Consider the following 16,763-nt stretch of genomic DNA (forward strand, 5'->3'; position numbering starts at 1 on the left):
GATAAAAGACCTTGGTACCATGTGAGTGGACGAAATATAAAGCAAGTTCGCATTCAGCACGAGAAAACAAAGGAAAGACTAGTTCACTCTCAGCACCATGATGTATGCAAACTTGATTTCTTCATAGCCGACCTCCACCTCGGTTGCAGGCTTTGTATCAAACTCACTGGCTGGGACCAGCTCGAAGGACGCTGCATCGAAGTCTACCTAGGTGGAGCGACCTAATAAAGCAGTCACACAGAACCCCCTCTTAAGGATGGCATGAGAGCTTCACTCTTGAGGTACTTAGCCGGATCATAGAAACTCTTGATGGTCACATCCCTAATAAGGTAGATGTCCTCGGGGTACCTGCTCCACCTCTCCTCAAGAAGATGAATTCGCTCTCGGGCCTCGAAAATAAAGATGGCGAGGTCCTGCACAAGGTTGCAAACACTTGGACTCTTCTGACCTGAGAAGAAAATTGAATCGACACTTACGAGCTCATCGAATTAGTCATTCCAGGCCAAAAGGAGCAATCTACTTCCTTCGTTGAGTTACTTTTAGCTCGGGAGTGGGGGGCAATTGATGAGGGTGGATTTGGCCCTCCAATAACATTGTGACACATGGCATCTCAGAACAACTGGGTGACACCCGAAACCACTTAGGCAACAACTTGCCTACAATATGATGGTGTCCTAGCTGGCGACTTGGCACTGACGCCGACTTGGTGACCTGGCACTGTCGCCAACCTAGCAACATAGCACTGTCGCTAACATGGCAACCTGGCACTAACGCCGACTTGGCGACTTGCCTTCATCGTTGACCTGGTGACCAGCCTTTGTGTCAAACTAGCAACCTCGACCACAACTCAGGTCCACTAGAAACACCTCGTCCAGGGATGACTTGCAGCACCTCGCCACTGGTCGAAGTGACCTCGACGCAAGGAGAGACCTCCCTCCAGGTCGTGCCATCCTGACTGAGGTCCAGGTGGCGACCTGCGATACGTGCTCACCAACAAATTTGGCACGCATATCCCAACACACCCACAATCCTTGGAAGTTGGCCCATGTATTGAACATTCTGGAGGATGGTCAACGTGCATGGTGGTTGCCTTTGGGAATCTTGAACCACTTAGGCAATCTCTCGGAAATCTCGAATACGGTGGGTGAAGCCCACGCCACACACTGCCTATATAAAGGCACCAACCCCAATGACATGGGGGGGGGGGGGCAAGTAAGCACATTCTAGCTCTCATACTTTGTGATTTTTTAGCTCGCAATCTACTATGAGAGTACTAACTTAATCATCGGAGTGACTTTGCCGGGTTAGTCACCCCGGGTCCTCTGACATTGATTCCTTGCAGGTTTTTTCTAAAGAACTACATAGCTCAACAATCAATCCAGCTCGCCACCTAATCTACCCCCAGTTCGGCCTGGTCAGCTCGATACCTAATCTGCCTCCAAGTCGGCCTAGTTAGCTCGGCACCTAATTGTCCCCAACTCGACCTAGTCATCTCGGCACCTGATCTGCCTCTAGCTTGGACTAGTTAGCTCAGCATCTAGGTCCTCATCCAACAAAAGTTCTCCACTTCGGCCTCTGAGTCATCGACCACTTGGAAGCAGATCAAATGACGAGGTACTTAGCACAAAAAATGATTCATCACTCTTTAAATTGTTAAATGAATAAATGTTAAAGTTTTTTTTTTTATTTTATATTTGAAATTTCAAGGTTAATTCCTTTAATTTTGGCATTTTCATGTAGTTTTTCTTTATTTTTAAAATTTTAGTTATTTTTTTAGGATGACCCAAATTGACCCATGGGTCAATCTTGACCCGAGCATTTAGGATCAGGGTTTAGCATTTGATAACCCAACCGAATTGCCAGGTCTAACCATATGTATCCAAAGTGTATCATAATATGTCTCTTAAAATAATATTTCGAATACATTTTGTATTTTCGATTCTTTAAACCTTCTCACAGCGTGCTGAATAGCTAAAACGTGGTATCTTGTACGGTGGGGCTCATGAATTTATTCACCTAATCAGAATTCCCATTTAGCACCCCTACTAAAAATAAATGGCGTGTAGTATTGGGCAAGCATTTGGCATCGCACGAAACGAAAGGTGAATGGCTGTATCGCTGTACCAAAGGTGACGTGTGAAAACTGAAAACTGAACTCGTTTGGGAATTGGGAGAGATTAGCTTTGGTTCAGCTGCTTTGTAAAAGCTACTTAAAAAGGCTTGTCCGGAGCGCCGAGAGCCGTCTAAATTGATGTACGAATTACGACGACGACAAAGATTTGCTATTTGCTTATAGGCCTTCCGAATGAGCCCCACTTCGGAAAGCCGAACGCCAAACCCATTGTGTGAAAGCCCTTCCAGAAGCCGGTTTAGTGCAAACAAACGCCTCTCTGTAACTGAATTGATCGAGTTGTCGACCAGACCTCCACCACTACTCTACCGTAGAAGAGCATGTCTTTTGTCTCTATGCGCACGATCGTAATCGCTGGTAAGCTCTCTCCCCTCTTCCCTCTTCCCTCTCTTGCTCTGTCTCTCTCTCTGTGTCTTCCTCCTCTTTCTCTCTCCCCCTCTCTATCCATTGTCTTAACCCGAGGAATAATCCCTCTCTCCCTTTCTCTCTGCCTCAGGAAGAAGAAAAATACGAAGAGAGAGGCGATTGGGTATTTGGGTTTCTCAACCTTGATCCGTGGGGCTTGAAATTTGAAGATTTATAGTTTTCAGGTCTCTCTTTCTGTTTTTCTGTTATAGAGATTCCTAGTCATTGGCAGGCCGTTGGAAACCCTTTCTATGATAATTCAGAACTCGTGGAAGAGATGAGTGGAAATGAATTCCGATTTTTCTTGTCCTGTGACATTAACCTTCCGGTAACTTTTCGAGTGGAGAGATTGGAGGGGAATTTGCCAGCAACGAAGTCATCTGAGTCACGTAAGTTATCATTGATGCTTCAGTTTGATTCTTCAATCTAGTGTATTCAGTTGCAATTAATGAACCTCTTGTGGTTTCTGAGTGTTGATAATCTGTGCTTATCAGTAGTTGTTTGTGGAATCTTTTTTTTCTCTGGTAGGGATCTTTAGAAATAACAGAAGTAGAAAGACGGGCAGGATAATAAGAGGTTTCATTTTTTTTTTCCCGAAGAAAGTAATGTATTGTATTGAACAACAAGAGTATTACAAAACCACTATCCCTGCTACAGAAAGATGCTTGCACAGCAAGGCCAACTATACATCAGTTTGCTCTTTGGAAACAAAAAAGAGTATCAGAAATGAAGAAAGAGCTATAAAGGATGTGCTACCCACGACTATATTCTGCTCCGTAGGGCCTTTACAGTTGACTCTTCCGAGTTCCCTCTACCTTCAAAAATTCTGGAGTTCCTTTCCAGCCGAACAGTCCACATCAGGGCCAAAGGAAGAACTCCCAAATCACTTTTCCCCTTCCACTCAGCCCAGAAAATGCCAACTCCTGGGGAAATTCTTCCAGTCTCAGGAAAACACGACTGGACTCCAAAAATGTCCAGAAATCTAGCTTATAGGCAATAAGGAGGTGGATCTGGGTGAAGAAAGGGGTCCTTTTTCTGAAGAAGAAAAGTAGAAAAGATTGTTAGCTAAGGTGGTTCTAGATAAGTTGGCTTTTAAGGATGAATTAAAATTGAGACAAAGGGCAAAAGTGAAGTGGCTCAAGGCAGGGGACAGAAACTCGAGCTTCTTCCATAAGACCAATACAAGAAATTGGGTAAACTCCAGTGGTAGGCTAGAGCATGATGGTTTGGTAGGAGAACATTGGCTGGAGATGAAAAACAAAGCCACTAGATTTTTCTCTAACTTATTCAAGGAGGTTTGGGTAAGAAGGCCTTTGCCAATTGGCATAAATTTTTAAAGACCATCGGATGATCAGAAAACAGAGTTAGAATTTCCTTTCTCTGAAGAGAAAATCTGGAAAATGGTGAAGAAGCTAGGCATTGATAAATCCCCAGGTTCGGATGGGCTCACCAATCTTTTTTATAAGAATTGTTGGGAGGTGGTGAAGGAGGATGTGCTAAAAGTCTTCCAGAATTTTCATCGGAATGCTTCACTGGAGAGGAGCTTAAATGCAACCTTCATCTCTCCTATCTCAAAATTAAAAGGGGCCATAAACATTAAGGATTTCAGGCTGATTAGTTTGCCGAATAGCTTTTACAAAATATTGGCAAAGGTGCTGGTAGAGAGGTTGAAAAAAGAACTCAGTAGTGTGGTAGCTGAAAACCAATTTGCTTTTGTGCCTGGGTGTCAAATGTTGGACTGTGTTTTGGTGGCCAATGAGCTGATTGACTCTAGAAAAAGGGAGGGGAAACCTGGGTTGATTTGCAAGCTTGACCTGGAAAAAGCCTATGATCATATTAACTGGAGATGCTTAGATTTTGTTATTGCAAGAATGAATTTTGGTCAGAAATGGAGAAACTAGATTAAGATTTACATCACTTCCCCTATGTTCTCTGTCCTTGTAAATGGGCAGTCGGCTGGTTTTGTTAAGAGCTCTAGGGGGCTGAGGAAAGGAGACCCTCTCTCCTCTCTTTAGTTTATCTGCTTAATAGAAATCCTACACATTTTTATTCATCAGGTAGGGGAGGTGGGGATTTGGGATGGATTTGAAGTGGTCCCTTATGGAGAAACAGTGCAGGTCCTTCAGTTCACTGATGATACTCTTTGCTTTGTTAATGCAAAGGTAGATCAATTAGAAGTGCTGTTGGGTGTCCTAAGCTGGTTTGAAGTGGTGGCAACTTTAAAGGTTAACTGGAGTAAAAGTAGCCTAATTCCAGTGGGAAATGTGGAGAACATTGATTCTCTCTGATGTTTTTTTTTTTTTTTTTTTTTTTTTTTTTTTTATGAATAGTTGATTCATCAAAATACCTGGGCCTCCCTCCGGGGCTAAATGCACCTCAACTCTGATCTAGGATCTAGTTCTGGAGTGCCTAGTAAATAAACTCTCTTCTTGGAGAGTTAAATACTTGTCTCTTGGAGGTAGGATCACCCTTCTGAGGAGCTCTCTCTTTAATCTTTCTCCTTTCTACTTGTCCCCCTTTCCAATTCCAGTGAAAGCGGCTCAAAAAATAGAAAAGTTGCAGAGGGATTTTCTGTGGAAGGGTTGGGAGGAGGAAAAAATTATCCTAGTTAATTGGGATCAGATTTGTGCTCCAGTGGGTCAAGGAGGACTGGGGATTAGGAGCTTGAAGATTTTTAACATTGCACTCTTTGGAAAGTGGATATGGATGTTTGGGTGGAAAGGGGAAGGTGGTGGAGAGACTTAATTGCTGCCAAATATGGTTTAGACAGAGGAGATTGGATAACTACTTCTTCGTTGCCCTCTTAAGGTTCTCAATTTGGAGGAAAATTATGGACATTCTCCCAAGTTTTAGCAGAGGTCTTAGTCCTAAGTTGGGGAATGGTGGCAGGTTGGCTTTCTGAAAAGACCCTTGGTGTAGCAACCGTCCTCTTTCAGAGATATTTTTTTTGAAAAAGATGGTAAATTTATTAATGAAATAGAGGGTACATAAGAAGATGTACACAGAAATTACAACTCAAGAGTTAATTAGGAAGAGAACTATCACTAAACAAGACATCCCTGTGAGCACCAGCTTTTGCTAGACCATCTGCATCAGTGTTTAGCTCCCTAGGGATCCAACCCAGCTGTGCATTTAGGTTGAGGAGGATATCCCTTGCTTCAGTCAAGAAATGAGCTAAAGCCACTGCCAGAGTGAGCTAGCCACCTGATTGTATTTGCTGAATCTCCTTTTATGGTGACAACACAGGCACCACTTCAAGAGGGTGTAGTCTCCTAGGTACCAAAGAGATAGAGAGATGAATGAATGAGCTTCTTCTTGCCTTTTTTATTCCTTAATTTCTCTTATATAGGTCAGTACTTCAAGATTCAAGAATCATACTGTTACAAGACACTTAACAACTCTAACTACCTTCGGTCAAGTTGCTAGCTGCCAGTTGGCTCTTGCTGACATGGATTTTCTTTCTTTGCCCAGAGTATACCTTCTGCGCTATAGGCTCAACCACCCTGTTCTGGTCTCTAACATATTCCCACAATTGTTTCAGATTGTTGAAAATCAAGATGCAGTAGTGGCAGATTGCTATGAGTTAATGGGAGGACAGTAATCTGGTGTCCTGTTCGAAGGAATTTTCAGGACTGGGAGATTGTTAAATTTTCTGAGATGCTCAAGCTTGTTTCAGATCAGGTGGTGGATGCTAGCATTGAGGACGGTTGGACCTGGAAGTGGAATGTAGATGGACTTTTTTCAGTTAAATCTTTTGCTCTCAAGCTTTCAGAGGGAAATCTTGTTGCAGATTCTTTGGGGGCAAACTGGCTTGTGGTTTCCCCCATTATTGTATGTTTATCTCTTCATCATAAATAAACTTTACTTTACCTCCTTAAAAAAATCTTGTTGCAGATCCTGCTTCCAGAATTTGGAATCCCATTTCCCCCTTAAAAGTAAATGATCTGGTATGGGCTGCTGCTCTGGATAGATGCTTAACTAAATCAAATCTCTTTAGAAGAGGGGTGCAGGTCCCTGACCAGATTTGTTTGCTGTATGGGCAGGCTATGTAGGATACAAATCACCTGTTTCTCCATTGCTCTTTTACCTCCCATCTCTGGTGGCACTATATTTCAGTGGGATGGCTTGGGTAATGCCTAACACAGTGTTGGACCTTCTTTGGGGATGGGAAGTTCAAGTTTTTCAAAGTTTGCAAGCAGTGTTTGGGTCTCTGTTCTGGATGCAGTGATTAGCACCATCTGCACTGAAAGAAATAGCAGGATTTTCCAGAAGACCTCTAAAGAAGTGGAGGAATTAATTTCTTTTTCTTTTGGGAAGCTGGTTTCCTGGGTTTCAGCTACTAAGGGGCTTCAGCAGCATAACCTGGGGGGTGCTGTTGAGGTCTAGGAGTCTGTGGAAGCTGTAGTTTGTTGTACTGTTGTTGGTTGTGCTCGGCCAGGGTATTCTCCTTGGGGGTTCTTTTGTACTCTATTTGTTTTTTAATAAAAGTTACTGTATCTATCTCCAAAAAGAAGTTTAGCTCATAACCTTCTTACAAAACTGCAATGAAGAAACAAACGGACCACTGGCTCAAAACTCTTATTGCACATAATACAATTGATATTATCAACCAAGAAGTCCGTTCTCATTAGATTGTCTGGTCAATCACTTCTTCAGTACAGCAGTCCATTACAGGAAAGCAATCTTGACAGGAGCAACTATATGCCACATCCTGGTCCAAGGGAAATGGGTCTCCCAAGGCCCAGCCAACCTATTATAAAATGATTTAGTGAAGGAAAAGAAACGCCTGTAGTTGGTATTTTATGGGAAAAAGAATCTTAGATGCATTTTAATTACCTTTGCCCATTAGTAGATTATTAGCTTACATGGCACTTAATGGTTAAGTACTTTGTTTCTGTTGTATAACTTATGATGATATCTTGATAATTATTGAACTTGTTAGACTGTAAGTATGATGATTGGAACCTTTTTTTTTGTTTCAATTTCTGTGCAGAAGTTAGTTTTACTACTGAGGACAGGAGGGCAGAGCTTTATGTTGAATGTGTATTATACATAGATGGTGCTCCATTTGGGCTTCCTACAAGAACAAGGTTTTTGCAACTTTCATACTTTTGTTGCTATTACCTGTGGTAAAATTTTTTGATGGTTTTTTAGATTTGATTTCTTTTTTCATTTTCCTTATTTGTGTTTGTATATGTGCTTGGATGCCTATTTGTGCATATGTTTTCTTTGATGTTTCAAGTTTATCTGTATCACCTAACATATTTCATATTGCCTATATATCAGACTGGAATCTACAGGACAACCATATTGCTGGACTGAACTTATCACACTAAGCACAAAGTATCGGGACTTGACTGCTCACTCTCAACTGACATTAACTGTAAGTTAGTAGGAAAGGTTAGGAATGAGTGAAATCTAATAATTGGTGTATTTTATATCCTTTTTCTGTGACTAAGCATAATATGTTACATTTTGTCATTAAGTGATTGTGATAATGTATTATTATAGACTGGGCCTTTTTTAATCATTAACGATTTCCTCATTGAGTATTGGAGATTTTTGTTTCCTGATATTATCTTGTATTATCACTGAATACTGTGTTATGATATTTATTTTCTCCTATGGTTACAGAATGATTAATAAGCATTTGCATATTTTTCCATATTAATAAATTGTTAATTACCTATAAAAAATTGCATTGATATTATAACTAATATTTATTTTTGTGCAATAGGAAACTTTGTTCTAGTTTTCCACTATTGGATCCATTCATGTCATAGGTTTTAACGGTTTATCTTCTTTCTGATTGATTCTGGAACACATTCTGTCCATTAATTTTGTTGCCTTAATGTCTAAATTTGTACTGTATTCTTTATTGTGTCATTTTTCTAGTTTCCTTTATTTTGTAGGATTTTTACCATCTAGCCAATTATTTAATAACCTTGGTCATTATTCAGGTTTGGGATGTATCTTGTGGAAAAGATGAGGGATTAATTGGTGGGGCTACCATTCTGCTCTTTAACAGCAAAAAGCAACTTAAAACAGGGAAGCAAAAGCTTAGACTTTGGTTAGGAAAAGAAGCAGATGGATCATTTCCTACAACCACTCCTGGAAAGGTTTTTGACTAGTGCAGTAGTATTGTTTGCGAATCTGCATTTTAAATGCTTGTGCACTTACTATATTACTAAGATAGTTGAATTGCAACTACATGCTTATTATTGTGTGACTTACCCAGGTGCCCAGGCATGAGCGTGGGGAGTTGGAGCGTTTGGAAAAGCTTGTTAATAAGTATGAAAGGGGACAAGTTCAGCTTATTGACTGGTTGGACCGTCTAACATTTAAGGCTCTAGAGAAAATCAAGGAAAGAGAAAGCTGTAATACTGGAAGTTTTCATTTGTATTTGATAATTGAATTCTGCAGTTTTGAACATCAAGTTGTTTTTCAGGTAGTGTTTTGACACTGTACAAGCTTTAGATAGTCTTACTAGTAGTTGATTTTCTATTGAAACTTCCCATTATTAAAATGCTGTTCGATTTTGCTCTTGAATTTTAGTACTTCATAGGAGGTGCTTGCAGTTAGCTTAAATTGACAATGCCCAGTGTGTGCTTGTCTTACACTGCTGGTCCCAAGCTGGATAAAAGATGAGGGTGATGTCCCGTTGGCAGCCCGACATTAAAACTTTTGCCTGACTTCTACGAAAATGGATCCAATATTTGATAACAACTAGATGATAATGTAATCCCATTATAATTAAATGATATGTATCATACTGCAAAGAATAGTAAAGAAGAGAGAAGAAAATGAGAGGCCAAAAAGTTGGGACATAGATGTCAATCATGCCCAGCTTGTCACACAAATTATTATGCTGCAAGTGATGTAAACCCTTAGTGAAGATGTTTGCAAGTTGCTCTTCAAAACTGACATAGGGTGTATATGCTTCTCCTTTAACAAGCTTCTCCCTGATAAAGTGCTTATCCACCTCAACAAGGGTGGATAATCCTTGACAATGGGTGTACATATCGTGGATGCTTGCAAGCTTCTCCCATCTCATAGAGTAGCTGCCTTGTTATCACAATTTAATGACATGGGATTATCCACATTAAATCCTAGTTCATTCAACAAGTTCTTAATCCACATGATCTCAGCTACTCCATGACATGGGATTATCCACAGTAAATCTTAGCTTCAGCACTAGACCTAGCCACACCACTTTGTTTCTTGCTTTTCCATGTAATTAGGTTCCCTCTTACAAACTGCCCTTTGGAATAACAAACTAGCACCTGAAAATTTCTTGAGATATCTGAAGATCCTCTCAGCTACTTCCAAGTGAGCAGTCTTGAGAGCATGCATGAATTGGTTAAGAACCCCTACAACATAAGCAATATCTTGGCGTGTCATGGATATATATAAAAGTCTTCCCACAAGTCTCTAAAATTGCTTCACATTTTTAATGGTTTCACCTTGACAAACACCTAGCTTATGGTTTAGGTCAATAGGAGAGTCAGCTGGTTTCACCCCTAGCTTACTAGAATCTTGCCATAGATCTAGGATGTATTTCCTCTGAGAAATGAAGATAACCCTTTGTGAATGAGCAACTTCAATTTTAAGAAAATACTATAAGGAGCCTAAATCTTTCACTTCAAAGTTCAAACTGAGTAGCAAGAAACTCCTTTAATTTCTGAATTTTAGTTTTCCAATCACCAATAATCACTATGTCGTCAATATATACTATTAAAGTTGCAATCTTTCCTTCCCCTCTCTCTTCACAAACAGGGTATGATCGGATTGGCATTGCTTGTAGCCCATTTGTTGTATAGCTAAATGAAACTTGCTGAACCAGGCTTTTGGTATATTGCTTTTTCAGCTTGCACACTTTCTGTTCACTACCTTGAGCACGGAAACCAGGAGGTTATACCATGTATACCTCTTCTTCAAGATCACCATTGAGAAAGGCATTTTTGATATTCAATTGGTGAAGCTCTTAATCAAGGTTAGCAACAAGGGAGAAAAGGACTTTCATATGGTTCATCTTCGCTACCAGAGCTAATGTTTTTGCATTATCCACTCCATACACCTGAGTAAATCCTTTTGCCACTAATCAAGTTTTATATCTTTCTACTGTACCATTAACTCTATGCTTCACTATGAAAACCCACTTACATCCTACTGTTTTTTTCCCTTTAGGAAGGTCTACCAATTCCCATGTGTCATTTTTATTTAAGGCATTGATCTCCTTTTTCATTACATCTGTCCATTTAGGCACTAAGAGGGCTTCTGTCACATTTTTGGGAATAGGAACACTGTCAGTGGAGGAGGGGAAAACATGAAAAGAAGGTGAGATGTTCTCATAAGAGAAAAAATGGGAAATGGGATGTTTAGTAGTGCAAGACCTAACACCTTTTCTTTGAGCAATAGGAAGGTTTAAGTTATCAAAAATGAAAGTATCAATGTCAATGGGATCAAACATATCAACGGGAATAAGAGTACCTGGCTGGCTGGAAGCTGGATAGAATTTGTCCCTTGGAAATCCAATGGCACTAGTGGTATAGCATCCAAATGCTCCACATCTCTTGAACTTGGATGACCTTTATGTCAATGAAAGATAGCATAAAACGAGGGAAGATTAGGAATAGAAGGGAGGTGAACTTGCGCATGTTTCTCCTCAACTCTATTACACTCCCCCTGAGGAGAAACGGAGGAGGTTCACTCTCAAGAAAGGACACATCCATAAAAACATAGTATCTTGGAGACGGGATCAAAGCATTGGTAACCCTTTTGAGAAGAGGGATACCTTAGGAAAACGTAAGGAATAGTACGAGGTTCAAGTTTACGACAAGTGGGGGATAGGTCTTGGACGAAACGACAACATCCAAAAACATGAAGAAGAATAGAGAACAGCCTTGGGAAACAGGAGCTGATGTGATGCCTTGTACTCCAACCACCGAGAAGGTATATGATTGATAAGATTATGCAGCACATAGAACAACTTCTAGCTAGAAACGTTTTGGGACATTCATATGTATAAGTAACCTATGGGCAACTTCAAGAAGATGGTGATTTTTTTCTTTTTGCAGCACCATTTTGTTGAGGTGTTCGAGCACAAGAAATATAGTGGAGGGATCCATGTGAAGCGAAAAATTCCGTGAGGTCATTATGGAAATATTCTCTAGCATTGTCAAATTGGAAGATTTGGATCTCTACCTGGAACAGGGTAAAAATCATTTGTTGGAATTCTTTTACATTTTTGGGCACTTCATTCCTTGACCGCATTGGATACACCCATGTATACCTGGAGTAGTCATCAATGAGTGTAATAAAGCATTTATATCCAGTCTTAGAAGGCAAAGTGACAAGGCCCCAGACATTAGAATAAACAATATGAAAAGGAAACTCAAATCTATTATTTCTCAAAGGAAAATGAGTTCTACATTGTTCAATTGACAAGTTTGACACATAAATTCAGACATTGACACTAACTTAAATAGCTCAGGAAACTAAACTTTTGATGACTCAAAAGATAAATGACCAAGGTGTTTGTGCCACAAATTGACCTGACTCTTTATTAGATCGACTCTTAGACCCTGTGACTACAAGACCAGCCTTATTTTCCAGCGTGTAGAGTCCATCTACCATACAACCCTTACTAATCATCTTTTCCGAGGCTAAATCTTGTATAATACAAGAAGGGAAGAAGGTTATTGAACAGTTCAATGAATTTGCAATACTACTAACTAAAAATAGGTTGATAGGCATTTTTGGAACATGTAGAACATTAGAAAGATGAATTCTGAAGGGGAGGGAGACGGTTCCTTGACCAGCTATAATGGAAAAAAGACCCATTAGCTAATCTCACCTTATTTTTTTTTTATCGGTAAGCTAGTCTCACCTTATCCCCACCAAAAAGGTGATGATAGGACTAAAAGCAATTTGACTTACTAGTCATATGATTTGAGGCCCCTAAATCAATTATCTAAAGAGAGTCAAGGAAATCAGAAGTCACATGAAAAGCTGTGGCAGAATTACTCAATTACCTAATGTAGACACAAAAGAAGTCGAGGGGTAGGGGCAGAATTATCCATCCAACAAATTGCCCTATAGTATAATTCTAAATGGTCATTGAAGGAATTAATAATATCTTTCTTGGGATCAGAACCAGAAGCATGTTCCTGACTCATAGTAGTGGGTAACTGAGTCTCCTAAGAAGCCATATTTGCTGCATTAGATTTCCTTGGACCCTGCTGCCTTGTTTTCCTACTCTGATCTGAACCAGATTTCTTACTCAACTCTTGAGCCCATTTTGGATTCCCATGAAGATCCCAACAAGTGTTACGAGTATGCCTAAACTTTTGACAGTGAGTGCACCATAACTTATCTTTGTTTTCTACTTTCTTATGAAACTCTCCCTTCTTAAAAGAACTTCCACCACCTGTACCTGCACCACTTTTTTCCACCAAAGACATTGATTCACCTCAGAACCATTCATCGAACTTCTCCTACTCTCCTCAGACTGTACAAGGGCATACACTTCTTAGACAGATGGAAGGTCTTTACTTCCTAGGATTTGTAACCTAATAGATTCATATGCAGGATTCATACCCAAGACGAAAGCAAATGCCTGTTGTTGTGAGACAAGATCCTTGTAAGCTTATGCATCCTCATCACATTTCTAGTTCATATTCTGATAATGGTCCAGCTCTTTCTAGATAGAAGTCAAGTCAGAGTAATACACAAAAATGCTCCTCTCCCCCTATTTACAAGTAGATGATTCTGCCTGTAGCTGATAAGTTTTAGCATAGTAGTAGGTAGACTTGACTTGCACCTAGATTTCATAGGCTGCCTAATCCCACATGAAATCCCTTTTCACTTGAGGCTTCATGGATACTAATAGCCACGACATCACAATGCTGTTCTCCTGGTTCCATTTTTCATGCTCTATACTTCCAGATCTAGGTTTTTTAATCTTCCCATTGATATACCCTAATTGTCCACTTGCGATGATATACAACTTAATCCCCTTCAACCACTCTAAATAGTTAAGCCCATCTAGGGGAATAACAACCATTGGGAAGCCCCACTGTAAATAGAGGATACACCAGAGGTATTTGAGTCCTCAGAGGCCATAAAAAAATTTATATTTTGTTCTCAGTCCACACATAGTCCTGCACTAAAGGGAAAGATTTCTGGAAAACATATACACTATACAACCTCAAATAATAATAGAACTGTGAAGATATACCTTGATGTACATTATTAGAATAGTCCTTATTGTATAGTATCGTATTCTTATTATTTTATTTGTTCTTTTTATCTTTCAGCCCTGTAAAGGCATTCTTGTAACTATACATATATTTTATCTCCTTAATATAAAAGAGGCTCTTTGGGGTGGGGGTCAACTATTCTTGACACTGTTAATTCTATTTTCTTCTTGCTCTCAATTCGGTTCACATGGTACCAGAGCAGGTTGCCCTTTGACCTTCTTTCTCTCTGATCCACCTTGTTTTCTTGATCCATTGAGAACTTGCATCTCTACCAATTGGTCTTGGACTGTTTTTGATCTTTCCAGGAACCATTTTTCTGCTTTCTACGCATCCAGAAAGAGAGATTTCATTGGATCTCTCTTGTTTGACATCCGTTTTTGCAGCAAGATTTAAAAGGAGTTGTTGCCTAGCCCTTCTCAACATACTCTGAAAGTTTCATTGAGATCCTTGAAGTTTTGAGAGAGATCTGGACTTCTTTTCTAGGCGGATGCGCCTAGACTTTCCTTTTCTGGGCTGTGTATCCAGTTTTCTTCTTCTATTGGATCTTGGACAATCTCCGGTAAAAGTAAGGGGTTTATTTCTCAGTTTTTTGAGTCTCTTGGATTTGATTACAGTTTACATCACTCGTTTTGATCAGTTTTTACTTCAGTCTAATTCCTTTAAACTTTAGCCGAACCCTATTTTGTGCTATTTTCTTGCGGTAATGGCTTCAGACAGAGGGGATATTATTCCTGTGAAGATGAATAGATAGAACTATGGGATGTGGAAGTTCCATTTTGACTTTTATGTTGAAGAGAAAGGTTTAGAAGGATACCTGAATGGAATGGTCACCAAACCAACTGAGGCCGAGGCCAAGGCTTTACAACAATGGAAGTTGGATAATGGTAAGCTTATTTCTTGGATTCTGAGTTCTATTGATTATCATATATCTGTACCTATGAGGAGAACGAAAACAACCTATGAGATGTACTTGTATCTGGAAAAAGTTTATCAACAGTCCAACGTTTCTAAACAGTACCAGATAGAATCAGAAATATTTTCCTACAACCAAGGAGATAGGAGGATATAGGAATATTATTCAGGTTTTCTTGATTATGAGCTCGATATGAGATTGTTCATATTGAACCCTCGTATCCAGTAGAGTGTGTGAAATATCTCCAGAAACACTTTGAGAAGAGAAATGTGACTCAGTTCTTGGTGAGACTTAAACCTGAATATAAGATAATCAGGTCCAACATTCTGAGTAGGGGATCACTTCCAGATATGGATTCCGTTTTAGGGGAACTTCTGAGGGAAGAGACTGGACTTCTCACAAATTAGATGATTGTACCAGATATACTTAGATTTATTTTCTACGGCACAAATAAGAAGTCTTTGGCACATTTAAATTATTTCATACTATGGTGCAAAATCGCTTCAAATGCAATGTAACTATCCTCCGCTCAGATTTAGGGGGAGAATATATAGAAGCAGCCAGTACAATTGTGTGATCAACTATCTGCCCTCTATTCTTGACAACACTTCTCCCTTCCAAAAACTCTTTGGTCATCCCCCAGATTTCTCTAGCCTTCATGTTTTTTGTTTTCTTTGTTTTGTACATCTTCCTGTTCGTGAACGCTAAATTAATTGCTCAGTCTGCTATGTGTGCCTTTGTGGAATATAGTCCTGACCACAAAGGATTTTTGTGTTATGACCCTACTATTCATCGTATTCGGATTTCCCGAAATGTTGCGTTTCTTGAACATATTTCGTTTTTTGTTGGGATTGCTAGATTGTCTGCTCCTTCCATCTCTATTTTGTAGGACTTTGATTCAAACAACACTACTTCCTTGATTGAGAGAGATTTTCTCATCTTCACCCGCAAGTGGCTACGTGCCCCAATTCCTGCGCCTAAAACCCCCCTTCCACCCGGTCTAGAGCATCCCTCTTCTCTACCCCCTGTAAGTGGCGCTTTGATCCAAGATCCTTCTATTTCAGATAGTAGTTCTGTTATTCCACTTCATTGTTCTACTCGTATTTCTTGACTCCCTAACCGTTATGGTTTTCCTTCAAACCATAGTTTCTTCTTTGTTGTACTTTCTTCCATAGATATCCCTAGATCTTATCAGCAAGCCATTAGAAGTTCTTACTGGAAAGAAGCCATGGATGCCAAAATTCAAGCCCTCCATGAGAATGATACTTGGGATCTTGTGCCAGCTCCTCCAGATGCTTCTATTGTTGGAAGCTATTGGGTCTATACGATCAAATTAAAGTTAGATGGTTCCCTTGATCGATATAAGGCCCGGTTAGTTACCCAAGGATACAGTCAGGAATATGGGGTTGACTATGAAGAAACCTTTGCCCTGGTTGCTAAGATCACCACAGTTTGGACTCTTCTAGCCATATCTGCTGTTCATTCCTAGACTATCTACCAATTAGACGTGAAGAATTCTTTTCTTCATGGTGAACTAAAGGAGATAGTCTACATGAAGCCTCCCCTGGATATTGCAGTGATCCTTCATGTGTCTGTCACCTAAAGAAGTCCCTATATGGTCTGAAGCAAGCACCCAGGGCTTGGTTTGAGCGCTTCCGGGATGTTGTTGTTGCAGCTGGGTATAATTAGAGTTCCTTTGACTACTCTCTCTATCTTCTATTGAAGCTGAGTATAGAGCTATGTCTTCTGCCTGTAGCGAGATTGTTTGGTTGAAGTATCTCTTCATTGATCTTGGTACTCAACTTTCTACTCCTATCCCTCTGTATGCCGACAACACCAATGCTATCAAGATCGCATATAATCCTGTCTTTCATGAGAGGACTAAACATATCAAGATGGACTGTTACTTTATTAGAGACCCTCTTGTTGCAGGCTCTATATCTCTTCCACTTGTAGCCTCTCACATGCAGATTGCTGACATCTTCACCAAGGCCATGACTAAAAGTCGACACCTTGTTCTTGTGGGCAAATTGATGCTGATGTCTACGCATCA

The 16,763-nt window shown here is 40.0% G+C and overlaps 1 protein-coding gene across 7 annotated transcripts in view; it reads left to right on the plus strand.

Annotated features, from left to right (window-relative positions):
• The first annotated feature begins 2,082 nt into the window (after nt 1-2,082).
• VPS34 (vacuolar protein sorting 34) overlaps nt 2,083-16,763 on the plus strand; it is a 44,522-nt gene continuing 29,841 nt past the window's right edge. For 2 of the 7 annotated variants that reach the window (XM_088970586.1, XM_088970587.1), the window contains exons 1-7: nt 2,242-2,488; nt 2,628-2,925; nt 7,530-7,626; nt 7,823-7,919; nt 8,497-8,655; nt 8,775-8,984; nt 10,404-10,529. In XM_088970586.1, coding sequence (XP_088826712.1) covers nt 2,814-2,925; nt 7,530-7,626; nt 7,823-7,919; nt 8,497-8,655; nt 8,775-8,984; nt 10,404-10,529 — 801 coding nt within the window. In that variant the 5' untranslated portion in view covers nt 2,242-2,488; nt 2,628-2,813. The other 5 variants (XM_088970588.1, XM_088970589.1, XM_088970592.1 and 2 more) reach the window with 5 other exon arrangements.

This window comes from Nelumbo lutea, chromosome 2 (genome assembly GCF_056320005.1).
Source record: "Nelumbo lutea isolate HS-2025 chromosome 2, American lotus-T2T, whole genome shotgun sequence".
NCBI lineage: Eukaryota > Viridiplantae > Streptophyta > Magnoliopsida > Proteales > Nelumbonaceae > Nelumbo > Nelumbo lutea.